The 17,578-nt window shown below is 32.5% G+C and overlaps 1 protein-coding gene across 1 annotated transcript in view; it reads right to left on the bottom strand.

The window, feature by feature from the left end:
• Window positions 1-1,432: 1,432 nt before the first annotated feature.
• Window positions 1,433-17,578, bottom strand: part of LOC129975672 (major facilitator superfamily domain-containing protein 6-like) — an 84,664-nt gene continuing 68,518 nt past the window's right edge. Inside the window, exons 7-10 of the mRNA XM_056088791.1 lie at window positions 16,463-16,569; window positions 12,353-12,551; window positions 8,069-8,259; window positions 1,433-2,414 (exon numbers count right to left, since the gene is read on the bottom strand). Of these exons, the coding sequence (XP_055944766.1) occupies window positions 2,271-2,414; window positions 8,069-8,259; window positions 12,353-12,551; window positions 16,463-16,569 (641 nt within the window). The 3' untranslated portion in view covers window positions 1,433-2,270. The remainder of the gene's footprint in view (window positions 2,415-8,068; window positions 8,260-12,352; window positions 12,552-16,462; window positions 16,570-17,578) is intronic.

Below are 17,578 nucleotides of genomic sequence, written 5' to 3'. Positions count from 1 at the left end.
ACTACAATTTATATCTTAATCTGAATTGGTTTTATTTCTTCAAAATAATCAGATTTCGTCTAAAGATATTTTACAAAACAATTGTTTTTTTTTGGTTCCATAAAATAAAACGGTTGCAATTGTTTTCATTTGAGTTTGATTGAATTGGTTATAAAAATAGTTAAGCCACATTTACGCAGTCCTGCAGATTTGTTTTTAAAAACACGGAACACTAATGCTTTATATGTTAATTATTGCTTCAGTGCAATTTTTGTACTATATTACTTGTAAGTGCAAAATTATTGCAATTTCGTTGATTAATATTCTGTATTCAAATTAGGTAAAACCATAACCATTTTTCAATTATATAAATGATTATCTTTAAAGAAACAATGCATCTATACATACATTTCGAAAAAAATAAACATTGAAAAAAATCGGAGAAATTGTAGAAGTTTTCATGATATAATGGAACATTTAAGCCCATTTAAAGTAGAATAAAAAAAAGACATCCAACATAAAATCTATTATCTGCTAAACACAGTAAACTCCATATGGAAATTTCTTGCATTAATTGCATATTGCTAAAAATTTAAAAGGCATTTCGGGTATTTTATTTTATTTCCTGCATGAATATTATATATTTAAGGTTTTTACAGTTTTTTACAATAAATTCACGCCATGTTTTAAATTTGTGACAAAAAAATTAAATTACGAATTTTTATCTTTTTTATTGATTGCAAAAAAAATCTAAAATTTAGATAATTTATAAATTTGTAATATGCTGAAATATGTCGATAGCTATCGATAGTAGTAGTCGATAGCCGTAAATTTTATTTTGTCATCTTTTCAAGTTGTGAATAAAATATCTTTCTTACTAAATTGGAATTTAAACAATGAATAGTTTTGGACAATGTTCCATAACAAATGTTAAGGTAAAAAAATACTTCTCTTAGGATTCCTGTTTTATACCAATATTCACAATCAGAATTATTTTTTCATTTTACATTTCTAATTTCTTTTACAAATTAAAATTCGCAAATTTCTAAAATAAAATTGACATGGAATGTTTAATTTTTTGCAAAATTTTTATTCTGTAAAAAAAATAATTTTTTCAGTTTAAATTAATTTTTTTAGTAATAATAGACGTGTTCTATTTGATATGGTTCTTGGATAAAAGTAATTTCCTATCAAACTATATTTTTATTGCAAAAATAAGTTATAACCACTGCTGTAATGATTAATTATATTTTACATTTGTATTAAACTAATAAATTGACTGGTTTCTCAATCATTCAGCACTTTTTCTCTACGTACAACGTAAATACAATATTCTGTTTCGATACCAGATAGGAGGCATACATATTCCATATAGATAACTACATATTTTATCTAGGGTTGTCATATACTTCAACATGTTGCTACATCATTCTGTGAAATGGGGATTTGAATGAAGGAGACCATCATATATAACGGTGGTTTTCAATGAACGAAAAATTCTAATGAGTTATTGGGAAAATGTCAGGATAGTAATAAAATTGATTTGGAATCTTTACTACAAAAATCGTGACACATTTTTAATTGACTGAAACGCAAAATCGTGGAATGTATCTTTTCTCTGCATTTCTACCACGATTCTTTGCAAAGAAATAAAATCACGCAGTTGTAGTGTAAAAACTAAAAAATTATATTTGCTTCACTTTAAAAAATTCTTTACTAGGAAGCTTTATAATTAGCAAAATAATTAGTAATGAATATTTGATTTGGAATTCTTTGAAAGGTACTCTAAATACTAACTACAGAAAACTGATCACACTCAAAATTTTATGCATCTTACTTCACTTGGCTATGGTAATAAAGTTTTTGTGATTCTGGGAGTTTAATAAAAACCATTTCATTTTTCCCAGATCATCCACAACATGAACTACTCGAATGAACGCCCAGGGAATTTTATCCTATCCATTTCCAAACATTGAACTAGCAATATGTTTCGAGAAGAAAATGTTGTGATTTTATTTAGACTTCTAAAACATTTTCATTCAAATCTTGTTAATGCTTCAAATATACTCCAAACAAATAATTATCTTGGAATTTCAAAACTAAAACTTTTAAACGGAAAATGTATATGACAACCCTTTTAATCATTTCATCCGTTAGTTTTTAGAACTATTTTCATGGCAATGATTCAATTCGTGTTGAAAGGGGAAAAAATAATAATAAAATTCAGTTTAGATCTTTTGCATATTTTGTTTTGGTGATTGCATTTTTTGCCATTGCCAGATTGTTCTCTTCTACCAGTCGTATGCCGCTTCCTGCTGGTTTTCGGGCTGCGGGTTGAACAATCTCGTTTTCGGTTTCGGTCCAACTAACACTTCATGCTTCGGCGAGATACTTTCATTCAGTTGCCGAGCTAAACTCGTCACCTCTTTATAAGCCTACGAAATAAAATAAATAAAAATCCATTTTTAAAAACAAACTTTTATTAATGCATCAAAAATTGTAATTCTTTTATTTTAATTACTTGCTATTTTTTTAGTCTTTAATCTATAATTTATTCATACAAAATTTATGAAATCTACTTTTTTTTAAAAACTTACTTCCAGGTGACCGCCATGTATTGAATTGGAATGTGATTGATTAATCTCTGCACTGAAAGTCCACACAGGGCCCGACTTAGCCTAATGGGGGCCCGGGACAAAAACGTCTTTGGAGGGCCCCTCTCTGCTTCACTGCTTCGTAATGATGAACAGAACTTTATGGAGATATTTAAATTTGATTGGCCAAATTTATCCATCGAGATTGCGAAAACTTAGTTGCATTCCGCCCTAGAAAGCCATGGATTTACGAAATATAGACTTTTTTGTGTTCATACGATAGATTAATGAAGAAGCTAACATAAAACTGACGGATTTTACACTGTACTGATATTTTGTATAAAAGAAGTTCATTAAAGAAGGAAACATAAAATAAACTTTCTATTCGACCCCCCTCCCCTTCTGATGTGGGAGCCCGGGGCAATTGCCCGTATGCCCACTATGTAAGTTCACACTTAAGTTCTAAAGATATGAATGCGATTCAGAATACACCACTCCATCAAGTTCTCGCATTGCGAAAAAAGAAATGACGTTCATTTGCACAGTTACATCGTAACGAACACCGTGTGAAATGAGGAGTAAGCGAGAGTAATCTATTGCGATCTGTTGAATATTCTGCTGCTCGTGCGCTGCCTCTCTTTGGGAGATTGCTTTTTGAAAAAACATAATGCCCATGTCTCATCTTCCCAGATTTGTTCAGAATTTCAATTCCATGAGCAGTGTTCAAAAATATAAACTAACACAAGACGTCCCTGGTGTTAAAACAAAGGTGTGTCACTAAAGCTAAATATTTGCATTAAAAACTATTTTTACCGATATATTGAAATATATATTACGTCCTTGTTTTTGTATATTGTGATACATTTTACTTTTAACAGTTTCCTGTTTAATAGCACTTAGTTCTCTTTGCATATACCAAAAATTTTCCAAGTTCTAATCAGAAAAGAATAACTTGACAAACCTTTTTAGAACTTAAGTGGCCACCACTTTTTTTTTTAACGGAGCATTTAGAATAACAAACAACCATTTCAGAACATGATGTATAATTTAATTATTCTGTACATTTGTGACCATATCATACAAATATTATTTAGCTCAAAATATTTTATAAGGATTTGTTTTTATTTCTAAATGAATGTCCGTGTTGTCTTATATTGCATTGAATTTCTATTGCATTTGAAAATATTTTGTTGCATTTTGATAATTGAAAATTTACTTCAATCCATCACAAGTGACCCTTAAGTTTTTAAAAATTGTAAACATAGTAAGTTTTTAAATCTTCGCAGAATATTAAAATAGCAAGAGTTCTGGTGTGATACAAGGCTTGCAGTGGGGAGGAAGAACTGTCATATTTTTGATTGCCAATTTCCTAAAAATAATTATTTTCTAATTGCTTGCGTCCAGACTTAACTTTAACTTTTGAGCTGTGCGCGTTTGCTTCTCACGCTTTATATTCTATGCATCCCTCAAATAAATGTTACATCAAATTTAGGGGAAATTCCTTTCTGAAGCTGTATCAGAATGCACTTGTACTTTCTCTTTTTAATTTCGCCTTTTTTCTTCGGTGTTTTTGGCTGGTCATGGTTCTAACAAAGAAATTTTAATCTCTGAGAAGCGTCAACTTCCTGTAGCAGAAAATGTATTTCACACTTATTCTCTTTCTCTCTCTATTATATTATATATATATAATGTAGAACATGTATTTTCAAACAGTTTCGTGGTTGAAGAGAGAGATGACACTTTCGAATCTTAAACTTCACTTTATTCCATCCCTGGAGGTATCATTTATGTACAAGCAAATAGCGATGAGGTATGACACAAGAGTGATAAGAGTCAACGAAATATTTATCCCCATGATTATATAGCGTGAGATTCGGATGCAAATTTTAATCTTTCACTCGGAGTGTGGGAACTTGTCGATTTCAACCATTTTACAGAACTTCTGTTGAATGAATTCAATAAAAAAGGTGTAATTGGAGCAGAAAATAAGAGAACATTTTAGAATGAAGATAATATGGATTAAATTAAGATAAAAATTAGGAAATTAATTAGGATTTAATTTAAATTTAGAGATATCATTACCTATATATATGCAGACGAAAGGGCATGGTTTGTACAAGGGCAGAAGCGCGATAAAATCTCATTTTTTCTTTTTCACATCGAGGTCCAAGAGCGAAAGTGTGAGAAGTTTTTTTCCCTAGTGCTTTTACCATGAAGAGATTTCTTTGACGCGTGTCGATCCAGGAAAAGATTCATCATTTTTTTAGAGCGCATGTTAGAAATAATTAATTAATAAAGTGGGATTTGGCTCAGGAAATAAGAGAAAATTTTACAATACAGTAGCATAAGCTAATTAGAAGATTCATCAGCATTTAAATTAAAATTATATATAAAGTGAAATATCATTTTCTCTCGATCTTTTATATTATATATATATATATATATATATATATATATATAGGGAAATAATTGCAATGAAATGGATTTATAAAAGAATAATTATATAAATTTATAGCTTACAGTTTAATTAATGGTGAATAGTTTGAACTACAATTTTTAAAACTGGCCGCTTTTGGTGACAAGCTGATTTGTTGTGAATATGGGTTGTATCTGCTTTCAATTCAATCTCTTATGTGTGAGTTGATTTCATTCACATTAAAACCGCTTTATTTTAAGAGATGGCACCAGCTCTTTTAATTGTGCAGATGGGCTTCTTAAGGTAGTCATGCCCCATGATATCCCATAATGCCATTAAAAATATAACTGTCACGGAATTCTATTCTCTCATTTCGCGTTGCCTTTCGCGGTAATAACGCTCAGTTTCTTCTTGTAAATTGAAACAGATGGGACAATAATACATTTTTTTCCCTTAACGTTCAATAATTGAAGAAAAGCTATCATTTCAATATCTAATAAGACAGTGAAAGCAGCATATTTTTTTAAAGAAAATAGCTAAAAAATTGCACAACCATATTGTTATTAGTAAAAAGAAACATTTTTATCTTTAAAATAGTGTAAAAACCAATTTTGTACAATAATATTTTTGAGAATTATTATAAGAGCAGTGATGGATTTCCAATTCATTAGGCAAACTAAGTAGGTGCCTGGGGCCTTGGCCGAAAGGGGGTCACAAGCACATCGATTAAAAAGCTTTATTTTCGCATTCTTTAAAGAGTGAGTTCTTCAATGGCGGGACTCAGCTTTACAGAATTCCTCCATTCTTTGCTGTCCTGTTCTTATCTTAAGGCTTCAAAGTTTGTCACCTTAACAGTTTTTCAGATGGTCAACCCACCTCAATTTAAACATTCCTCTTTTTCAAAATAATAAATCCTTTCAGTCGCTTGGCTGTCATCAATTCATATTGTGTACCTGCCTATCTAAATCCTCATATTGTAATAAATTGACCAGTTCTATGCACCGAATGACATTTTAAAAAACAGAGCAAACAATTCTTTCAAAACAGCAAAAGAAAAAAAAAAGATCAAATGTAAATTTGCACATATTCAATTTGAAACATTTACCCAGAAATTGTTTTACAACAATACATATATTAATCCAAACTGATGGAGCTCTTGATCGGCGACTGAAGAATAATACGATTCATTTCGATGCCTAATCGCATCGGAAGACATTGTTTTCTCGGAAACTCTGCCATTCACTCATCGAAAACGGCTGAAAATGCAAATAGTGTCGCTTAACGACTCATGCAGTGGGCGAAACGGGCTCTAGTTTAGTTAACGACCCGTTTTTAAAGCAACACTAGGGCTATTTTGGGACGGACCTGGTCATTTTGAGCCGCTGTCAGATGACGAGGAGGACACCCGAGACGGCACCCGCCCTTTCCAAACTTCCACACCACACTAGCCGGAGGAAGCTTGGCCCGACGGATGTAACGCGTACCAGACCCACTTGCACGGCGGTTCTTCAGTGGAATCAGGTCTGTAACCTGAAGCCCTCCGGTTCCGAAGTCGAGACTTTACCACCAGGCCAGTGTGGCCCCAAACGGCTCTAAAAGAGAAGCAGTAATGGCACACTATGCAGAAGACATGCGCATCTTCCCAGCTATCGAATACCGCAGCCAGATCCTGCAGGAGCAGTGGCTCCGTCAATCACTTCATGCAAGGGTATTCATATAATGGTTGTTCGTAAATATTTCATTCACTTGCCTTTTTAGCAGACACAAACCAGCGGCGCCGACGAAACTGTCTGGCATACTTTCAAGTAAAGGTTTCATCCCAGAGAATGCCTTACATGGCATGGGTGTACAATAGTCACACAATTTTAAACTTTGGCGTGAGTTCAACGTTTTTACTGAATCTATCTTGTGATCTTCGGCAAGTTATTTGGCGATTCATCCCTGGCATGCGGTTAACAGTATTCGAAAATCGAATGTGTTTTAGACGCCTTTTTTCCAATCCATTAAAACAAAAAATTGACACAGAGTGACACTTGGAGTCACAAAATAACTTATCAAATTTGATAGATTTAAATTGCGTTTTTGAGTTCACATACTTCTGAGACCGACAGACGGAAACCACACCTGGAAAATTTGACACTATAGATGCTGAGTACGTAAACCGAATTTTATCCATCCGGATCTCCTGGTTTTGTAATCACGGTGTTCATTTATATCCGGACAGATCGACTTCTCCAGAATGGATTTTGCTCAAAATTTGATTTGATTGACAAATTTAGCGCAAAAAGTTTATACAAAATTCTATCCATTTAGCCCATAGCTTTTTTTTAATTATATATGAAAATAATTTGTAATACATGAAAGTAAAAAAAAATGATGGCGTGCTTTAAAGTAATATATTTTTTAATAATTTTTTAAAAATATATTTCACATTGCGTGCCATTTTAGTGATATCGATATTTTAAAAAAATGATATCGATTGATCCATTCTTTTGAAGTAATATCTTTTTGTTAGGAAAAAGCTGAAAATGAGTACAACCGCATTGCATGAGGCACGATCAACGTTTCACTGAAAAAATTTAAGAGCGGGCTTTCACAACAATCGCCAGTTGCATAAGCGGATGACGAATCATTATTTCTCATTTCAATGCTGATGCCCTGCTGTTTAATTTTTTTTATATATATATAAACTCCTCAGAAATGGATTCTTTCATGAATATGGATGTTCCCATTGCATTCACAACGTTTCCTAAAAATGCATTATATTATCATTTTTTAAATTGTCTGCGTATCTTTCAATGCGCCACTCTCGTTTTTCTCCGATGAATCCCCATTGAACCTCTTGACCTCAGAATTTAAATTCCCAATTAGATGACACATCCTATTTGGGACTTTAATTTTATTTTAATTTCTGTAATAATATAAGGGCGTTCAGGTTTTCGAAGCGTTTTAAATTCTTTCATCCTTTCACTTATTAACTAATTAAAAATTCTGTCATTCGATATCAGACTCGTCATTGCATGCGGAGGGTTTAAAAGAATTTTCTTGAGTTAAAAATAAAATAGTCTCACATTATTACCTCAAAATCCCTCCTGATGAACTCGTACTCGTAGGCCGCCTCTGGACTGGCCGCTTGTGCGAGGATGCCCTTCGGGTTGAAAGCCGCGGCTAGAGCTCGACGCGTAAGGGCCCCATCCACGGGGGCTGCTAGGGGCGTCTTGTTCATGTTGAAATCGGAAGTATAGTTCTGGCCTCCGTCCCCTGCGTAACCTAGGGGAGAAAGTGCATTCATTATTACGAATACTTTTTCCAAGCAATAATTATTAACCCCTTAACCGGTTTATCCATACGTATCGATTTTTCTTATTTTGTCTTTTTTAAACAACAATTAAGCTATTCATAATTGTTATAATGCTATGCAAAAATGACATGGAATAAATAAATATCTGAATGACTCTATACTCAATTGAATCAAAAAGACAACACATTCCAAAACCGAAGACTTCATCTAATATCACAGTAAAGGAAATAAATCAGTGAATGGGTTAAAAAGGCACAAGAGCTAGTTCAACATGAATCAAAATAAAATACTCATTTCAAAATGCTTCAGAACAATAAGAGTTTGTTGTACATTTTTGGAAGATACACATTTAAAGAAGTAAGATTTCGAAGTTTTAACGCAGGTATCACACATTTTCAATAAACGTTACTATCAAGCTTGTCTCAGTTCTTGTTAAACAATCTGTGGTATATTTCTATTCATGTTGCAAATACATGCTAAAAGGTTAAAAAAAGATCCGACATTCAATGAATACATGACTCATTTTTCACGAAATGCAAAAAATATAAATGCTTTTTTCTTGTACCAGATATTGTTTAAGGGTGTGGTTTGGATTAACTACTTAAATTGTTATAAACATCATAAATCAAGTTCCAACTCTGCAGTATACTTAAATTGTAAAATTTTTTAAAAAATCACAGAAAGTACTAAAAAAAAGGAAGTGCATTGCAAAAAAAGGGGGGCATCCAAATAATTTTGTTTAGAAGAAAAATATTAAATTAAAATCAAAATTAAACCATTTTTCAGAAAGTTAGCTAAGAAAAATAGAGCTCATTTCCATTTAAAATCTTATTTGTTGAGGATTTATGTACAGTAAAATGATTTTCGGTCGAATCTACTTTCATTCATAATTTCTTTCAAAAATCAAGTCCACTTGTCAGATGCACAATAAATAGATAAGGATATTTAAACTGCCGGCATAACTCTTTTATGTAGTACCATTTGCAAAACTTCATCCGTCAAAATAATGATCTGCCCGCTCCAACTGCAGCAAACACTTTCATTGGCCGATTATTTTACTCCTCACCCATATTCCTTGCCACAACTTTTGTCAGTCGTTTCGACACTTACAGTTTATTTTTCACGGAAATCAATTCTTTTTGGATAAAATTGTAATTGTTGAGTTTGTAATAGATAGGGCATTCATTTGTTTTCGAAAGTTTGCAAATTGTGTTAGCTTTCTAATGTGAGTGTCAGAAAATTCTGGTACACTTGTTCTCTTATTAAAATAAATATATAAGATTCAAAGCATTTGAATCTTAAAAATCTTATAATCTTATACTAAGTTAAAATATTATATGTATTAATGGCACATTGTTATCTGAACTTGGTAACTAAGATCCAAAATATTTCTTAAGAGCACTGACACTTTCCCTGCAAACTGCCTTTCATCATATGGAGCAAATGGGTATTGATTATTTTCAGCACCATTCAATGTTCAGTTTTTTCCGCTATTTCTCTATTTACGTGACCAGTACTGTATTATAAAATATTTTGTACCTGAAAGGAAATGTTTTTGAGAAACAAAATTGACTATGGGGAATTAACTTACCTTTCCTATTTTTAAAAAAATGAATTGTCTATACTTGTGCTAAAAGATGCACATCAACTATCAAAACTGAGTTTTCGGAATTTCAATAAGTTTCTTTTTTTTTAATTTGGAGGGAAATGGTGGATTCGACGCACATCAAATTTCGAAGGCTGAAGTAATAAACAATGTATTCAGAGCGCGAGGCATTCAAGTCACATCGACAAAGAATTTCAGGCCGAGTAAGAAAGCATCAGAACAATAGAAGACATATTATGAAATTCAGTCAAGTAAAATAGACACTTGTACTTATAATTTTTTTTAGTCAAGATTCGGTTACGAAGGATTTAAGGTCAGAAATGGATGAAATAAAAATAATTTGGGCTCATCTGGACAAAAAAAAACCGATAATGGTTTGCAAATCTTATCGTTGCAATACTTCGAAATAGTTTCGTAAAACTAGCACGTAATTCTGAAAGATGCAATTTTTTTTATCTTAAATTTTACCACAAGTCTTACCACAGAGTTTTCAAACAAATTGCGGGAAACTTACAGATTACGCGATAGTATTGAAGTAGATTACACCAAAACTAATGTAGATTCCTTGAAAATTTGAGTATTTGTAGGAATTTGAGTATTTGTAGTAAATAATCTTTCACTGCGCATATGCGAAGCATATTTCTTCTACCTTACTTTCGAAAGCACATACTATACAGGACAGCTTATATTAAAATTCTAATTTGATACGTTAAGCTTGATAAAACTATCGGTATTACAAGGATCTGATTTTCAGTTGTCCTCTAAAAGATACTCAATTGTGAAAGATTTTCTATCAATTGATATTTTTTAACTATGAGTCTTGGAGTAGTATTTATATTGAATTGTATGAAGCACAATATAATGGCACAATGGTATGAAGCACACTTAAATATCACTTCAAATAAATAGGGTTCCGAAGTTAGGAAAGAAGAAATATACTATAACGTGCTTTATATAATGTGTCTATTACAGAAAAGAAAAATATATTTAAAATGATCCCAAGTGCATTCAGCTGCCTTGCGTACCAAAAGTCACAGTTCGGAGTGGGAAAAACAAATCAAAATATTTTTGAAAAATAAGGTTTCATTCTTGATGGGTCGATCAAAGAACTAATTTTCTCTGAATTATTTAGAAGAGGTTTCTATCATAAAAGTGAATCTCACAACACTATCCTTATATAAACAATAACTGCTTTGGTGTAAAAGGTTTTCCGAGAAATGAAATTCACGATTCTTCCATCAAATGTTTTACAATGAAATTCTGTTCTTATAAATGGAACAACTTAAACCTAGAATTTCACATCGTTTCTTTATTCGACGTTTCATTCATTCAGTTAAAAACCAAATGCAAAACTATGCATTGTTCCGTTTAGTTTTAAACAATTCCTGCATCCTCTCGTTCAATCAAACACTTAACTATTCTCCATCTTATAGTTTACATTGGAGTTTTCTTATTCTATTAAAATTCTTCATTTTTACAAGTTTTTGAAAAATACATGCGATCCTTTAAAAAAAAGTATTTCATTTCGCCAAGATAATATATGTTCCTAGAAAAATTCTACCAGAAATAACAATAACAGAGAAATCATTCTTTCAATATTTCTGCACGTAACCTGCTATGATTTTAGAAACAACAATATAACTTACTGTAATAAAGAAGGACTTTTTGAGGCTTTTTTTGCCGGATCAGTGACCCCCCCCCCCCCCCCACACACACACAGGCTTGGTGACCATTTGGCGACAAAATAGATAATACTAGAATCTTCAAGAACTTTGGCGATAGAGCCAAAAGAAGCAGAGATATGTTTGATTATTCCATAATCTTCTTCTATCTGCTCCTGGAACTCTAAAAGGCCGGTAGTCCAATCCGAAGACAATCGTATATAGAGTCGTAGAGAGGTTTAGAGTCGCAAAGCGAAAAACGGCGAATGAGTTCAATCAGTCCAGCGAAGCGCAAGCGTTGAGTGGAGCACAAACGACTAGGTGAATTGAGCTGTTTGCAGAATCCTAGAGTTTACCATAGCAGCAGTTTCTAGTTGTGTAGTACTGAGTTGGACACAGCTAAAGCGAGGAGACAGTGAGGCATTGCAGGCATTTAGCGAGACCGTACAGTATGTCTACGTGGATTCCTCCTCCTGCGAAATTCTGTTTGGCGGCTTTCTGTGCTGTGATTGTTGTTAGCTAACGATTATTACTTGTGGGCTGCTGGTTGACTAAGTGTGCTGCTGTATGTTGCTTGTGTACGTCTCAACTGTGTATTTGTTGTTTGTTTGTGTTTTCATGTTAATAAAAGTCGTCGTTTGTTACTGAGGCCTGTTGACTGTGTTGCACCCTACACCCACTATAAGCGAACCCGTTGAATTTACGGACTTTGGCGGAAGTTCTGTAACAATTTTTTTCTCATTCTACAATTTAACGTGCTGCTTGGGTATAATAACATAGTTCGAACTGACTCACCTCCTCCACCTTCAGGAAGTCCCAGATATCCGCCGGAGGTGACGTTGGGACCAGCGGTCCCGTATCCTCCCTCGTTGTTGTTCATCCCGGGCCCTCGCAGATTCTGCTTGGAGAGGGATCGGGCCATCGGATTCGAAGGGACGCCGTGGGGAGCAAGGTGGGCCGTTTCTTCGACGATGGCTTCGGGTTCTTGATCATCCTTAGAAGAAGGAACATGTTTTTTTAAGAAACAAAATTATCTGAATTCTGACTTCTTAGAATAGGAACAAAAAAGTTACAATGCTTATTAATCCTAAAGTGTTACTAATTTGTGCCGAAACTAATTAAGGAAATAAGGGGAAAATATCAATGTAAATTGGGGTTGGATATGTATGGAAGAAATAGGGAAAATAGGGATAATATCGACAATTTATATTATTAATTGTTGCATCTTATAACGTATTTGTTGCTACTGTTGTTCTCGGGTGTGTTACCGTAATTCGATTATCCGCGTCGACTTACGTAGACCGGCGTTTCTAGGTACTTCCTTCAGTCAACTGGGCCTACTGCTGTCTCGGATGTCACCTACTTTCCACTCAGTCCAAATGTTCCTCAGTTCCGTCTATTAACCCTTCGCACTCGAATGTCTTCTCTCAGTCACCATTCAAGACGGGGCATCATTTTGACATTTTTTTTATTTTAATTGTTAAAAATACCTACAGAACGGTAAAAAGATGTAAATTCATTTATCAGGGAATCTCAACTTAAAACAGTTGCTTGTGTTTATTTTTTTGGTATAATAAGCAGGCCCATGTATTAAGTGCATAATTATGCATCGGATCATCTTTCCGAGTGCAAAGGGTTAACTAGAGGACGGAGTTTAAGAATGTAAGTTTTTTTAACATCTTTTTATACGAAATAGAAGCCCAGAAATGTTGATGATGAAACTGCATGTTTTTGTTCTTCCTGTATCCGTAAAACCGCATTTTTTGAATGACGTGCAAAAACCTGTAAATGCATAACAAAAACATCATAGCGAAGGGAAGTTTAGAAAGTATCTATCAGAGGCGTGTCTGTATGAAATGGCATTCAGGGCAAATATCAGAACAACACTATTCAGATTTTTGTGAAGTTGAAACACTAATATCCCCACCCCAACGCCATATAATAGAAATGAAACATAGAATAGTTATATTTGGGACAGTTTTAGTTTAAAATCGTCGAGCATCTGAATTATAAAATTAAATTAATGACAAAAATAATATAGCAACTGTAAAGGAATTATTATCAATATCATTATAGTTAAAATGTGTATAAATGCATTTGAATTTAACTTGAGAATACAAAATGCTCCAATTTATTATTTATGCCCACTTTAAGTGGTTAAAGTATTAATACATCAAAAGTTTCCGGTGTAAATTTATCAAAATTTAATTCGTGTCGTGTTCTCGTGATACCTTTCAGAAAATATCCGCCTCTTGCTCAAATTATCTCTCCTAACTGCAAAATATATGTACCAGTTGTTTGCCTGAGCATTACAAGCCAAACTGTTTCACTGAATGTTATAAATTTGGCAAAAATATATTCTGCAGGGTGAGAATGTGCATCTCAGGCTAGTTTTTCGAAATTTTATTACGAATGTCAATTAATTAAAGTGATACAAAATTTCGTTGATTGTAGTGTTAATTTTTTAAAAATATTATCACGGAAAATAGTTCTTATACCAGTTTAAAGTTCAAAAACCCGTCCTCCCAATTTTTTTTGTATTTCAGCGAAAAAATTTTAAAGTTAAAAATTAATTCAATAACGAAATTAATGTCGGATGGTATTTAAAAATTAATACATTTAACTGGATAGGTGAACTAGGCGTTATTTTAAATCAACGTATAATTCTTCTATATGTATAAGCAACTGTAAAGGAATTATTATCAATATAATTATAGTTAAAATGTGTATAAAAGCATTTGAAATTAAATTGAGAATACAAAATGCTCCAATTTATTATTTATAATAATTATTTTAAAGCAAGAGCATATAAATTCGAACGAAATACAATTTTTTTTATAAAATAAGAGTCAGAAATTGATAATGTAAAATTGAAATTGATTATTGATTTTGTATTCTTTTTACTTTAATACCAGGTCTTATTGGGAGAAATGTTTTTTCAAAAACTTCTGAGGTGAAACCTCTATAAAGAAAAGATACATACATGGAGAATTCGATTCCTTATTTTCATAGAAAATAAGTCGGCATTGCAATCATCCGAAATATATAAAAAATGAGAATGGAATAAGGATTGACATTCTTACTTTTTACGCTGTATAATTCGGAAGTTATTAATTTCAATTAATATATTAAAAATTCAAGTATATGACTTCGAAATTAAATAAAGACCACGATTCGGCATTCAAAAAATAAAAGTAAGACATTAGCACTCGACTTTGTTATATAAAAATATTTAGATTTTTTATGAAATTTATACTTTTTGTTTCTATTCTGGAATTCAATGAGCTTACGTAATTCTAGAAATATTGTTAGATGAAATATGCATGCTGTTCAGCAAGTAATAAATCTTTACATATTAACATCCTTTGGGTTACACGAACTTCTCAAATAGAATGAGCTTGTAACATGCAGCAAAACCTCTGGCGAAGAAATTTATATACAAAAGGGAGGGGGGGGGGAATGACATTTCTCCCTTTTGTGTTCATTGATTCGTATTTGCAACAAATAAATTTCATTTTGCCTTTCTGCGCTTGAAATGTCTATTTTAAGTTAACTTTATTCTTGACTTTTTTCACTATTTAGTTTAGTTTAGTGGAAATTCTAAGCAAAATATTAGATTTTTGGGATATTAATAGCTTTCTTTCTGTCAAGATGATTTTTCTCCTCGCATGTGTTCTCACATCCGTCGATTTTCTCAAAGTTGGCAAAGTTCATCAAACTGACTCGATGCCTGATAGAATTACAGTGTTTACATATCCGCAACTAAATGGACCAACAGCGAGTTTCTTGATGGAATGTGTCCAAAATTTGATGCAGGTCTCCAAATCCGTAGATGAAACCGAACGCTCAATTTAACCTTGCTAGTTTTTTTTTTTTTTTTTTTTTTTTTTGCATTTCAAAGTTAACATGTCGGCGGGCGGACTCTTACCACCTAGTGTCGTCGGAAAAATTGTTTCCTTTGCTACAGAACGAACTGCCCAGGGAAGCGACATTGCAGATTCGTAACAATATCCAATGAAAGGACTTTGAACGAGTCACTTTTCAGTCACAACTGTAAGCATTGTTCGCACTTGACTGGAAATGACAAAAGATTTTTTTCAATAACTCTTTTGATAGCACGTGGTTAATAAATAGTTTTTTATAATTGCATAATAATATCAAATTATTTCAGATTTGATAAAAATGAAAACAAGAATTCATTTTTTTCTAAATAATTGCAGCAGTTATCATTATGCTGTCAAAGTGGACGATCCACTGCTGCTACTGCATTTATCATTTAGATAATAATAATCAGTTGTTGCACCATGATGACAAAATGGCAGAGGTTAAGACAGTTTTTATTTAGCTGCATAAGAATATTAAATTATCACGAAGGTAAATTCGACAAATATGAAAGCAAGAAATGATTTTTGAATAACTGGAGGAGTTATGATTATGCTGCCTCACTGAACACTGCAGCTGCAATCATTCTTTAGACGACAATTCATTGGTCCACCTTGCTGAAATGCAGATATTAAATAAAACTGGAATGTAAATCTTGCTACCTTTATTAATTTCATGAAACTATGAAATTCACAGATAAATCGATTCATACTGTCACGTGATAACACCTCCAGCAAAGTTTGGAATTCTCATAGCGTCTATCACAGCACTGACACGCGTGAATTCAGTAAAAGAAAGCCTCAGTCGAAAATTTAACCGACTGCACATGACAGAAATCGGCATCGATTGTAAAGACCATGAGAGAGAACAATGAGTTGAAAACGTAATATGGCTGATTTTTCGTGTTACAAAATAACGAAGTATTGGGATGGAAAACAAGCATTAGATTCAAATGGAAATGTGTACGAAATTGAGTTTTTAAGTATGCTTTGACTTGTGTTCAATCATCGAATAAAGGCTTACCTGAAAAGAAGAAAATCCTTTATCTTTTTTATAGTAATTGATAAATATGAACAAAATCAGGACAATTAAACTCGCAAATCCATAACCTCTAAATGTTACTTGGGTTCCTGTAAGAAAAAAGATGAAATTGAAATGAATAATGATAAACTGAAATGAATAAAAATTCATCGATTCCTTTAAAGCATATTAGTATTTATTTATTTAAGATTACTAACATAAATACAAATTTAATATAAAATAAGTGTTTATATGAATACAATTTTAATAATGCCATATAATTATTCATTTAAAAAAAATTCGATTCCATTTTCAGAAAGTATTTATTAAAGAAAATAGCATGAATTGCTTCCATCTAAAATTAAAATAGGATCATTTTTTTTATGAAACTGAAATATAAATCACGAAAGTTAAGCAAAATGCGCAAAAATATTTTCTGCTTGACTGTTATCAGAAAAAGAATGCGGCTTGTTTCGGGATCTTTCATCCTTCCTGAAATCCTGCGGGTGAATTTAAATTCAGAATTCCGTTTGAAATTTCTTTGCGAAATTTACAACATTTAAAAGTTAAAAATGACCGAAAACTTCGAGTGAGATAGTGTGTTCTACTTTTTCTTCTCCTGTTCCTGAAATCTGACAGAAAGTCGCATTCATCTCAAAAAGACAGCTGTAAAACTTTATTCCCCACAATCAAACCAAACTTTTCAACTAAGAAAAAAAATGTATGATTAAGATTTTGTTTTTTTTTCTTTATTATTATTTTATAGCATTACTTATTGCATTTTTATCACACTCTTTTCCACGCATACCGAACTGGTAACAGCGATCTAATATTAGATATGTGTTTAAAAGTCATTTAAATGCTCTTATGGATTATTTTTGTACCTTTTTAGAAAAAAGGACTAATGCCAGTTTGGCTTATTTTGAATTAAAGTAACTTCATTTATTCTTTCCCAATCATAGTTTTATTCTTAGGTGGCTATTACGTGTTCTGATTCTTATGTGCGAGCTAGCTTCTGCGCGATCGGTTATTTTTCCGATTTGTTGCTGAATGTCAGTGCACTTCTTTTCGATAGCGCTTCGCAACTTGTCAATCAACATTTCCTAAAACAAGAATGCT

The sequence above is a fragment of the Argiope bruennichi genome, chromosome 7 (genome assembly GCF_947563725.1).
Source record: "Argiope bruennichi chromosome 7, qqArgBrue1.1, whole genome shotgun sequence".
Taxonomy (NCBI): Eukaryota; Metazoa; Arthropoda; class Arachnida; order Araneae; family Araneidae; genus Argiope; species Argiope bruennichi.
Note: the sequence above shows the minus strand (reverse complement) of the source record. Positions and strands in the feature narration are given on the sequence as shown.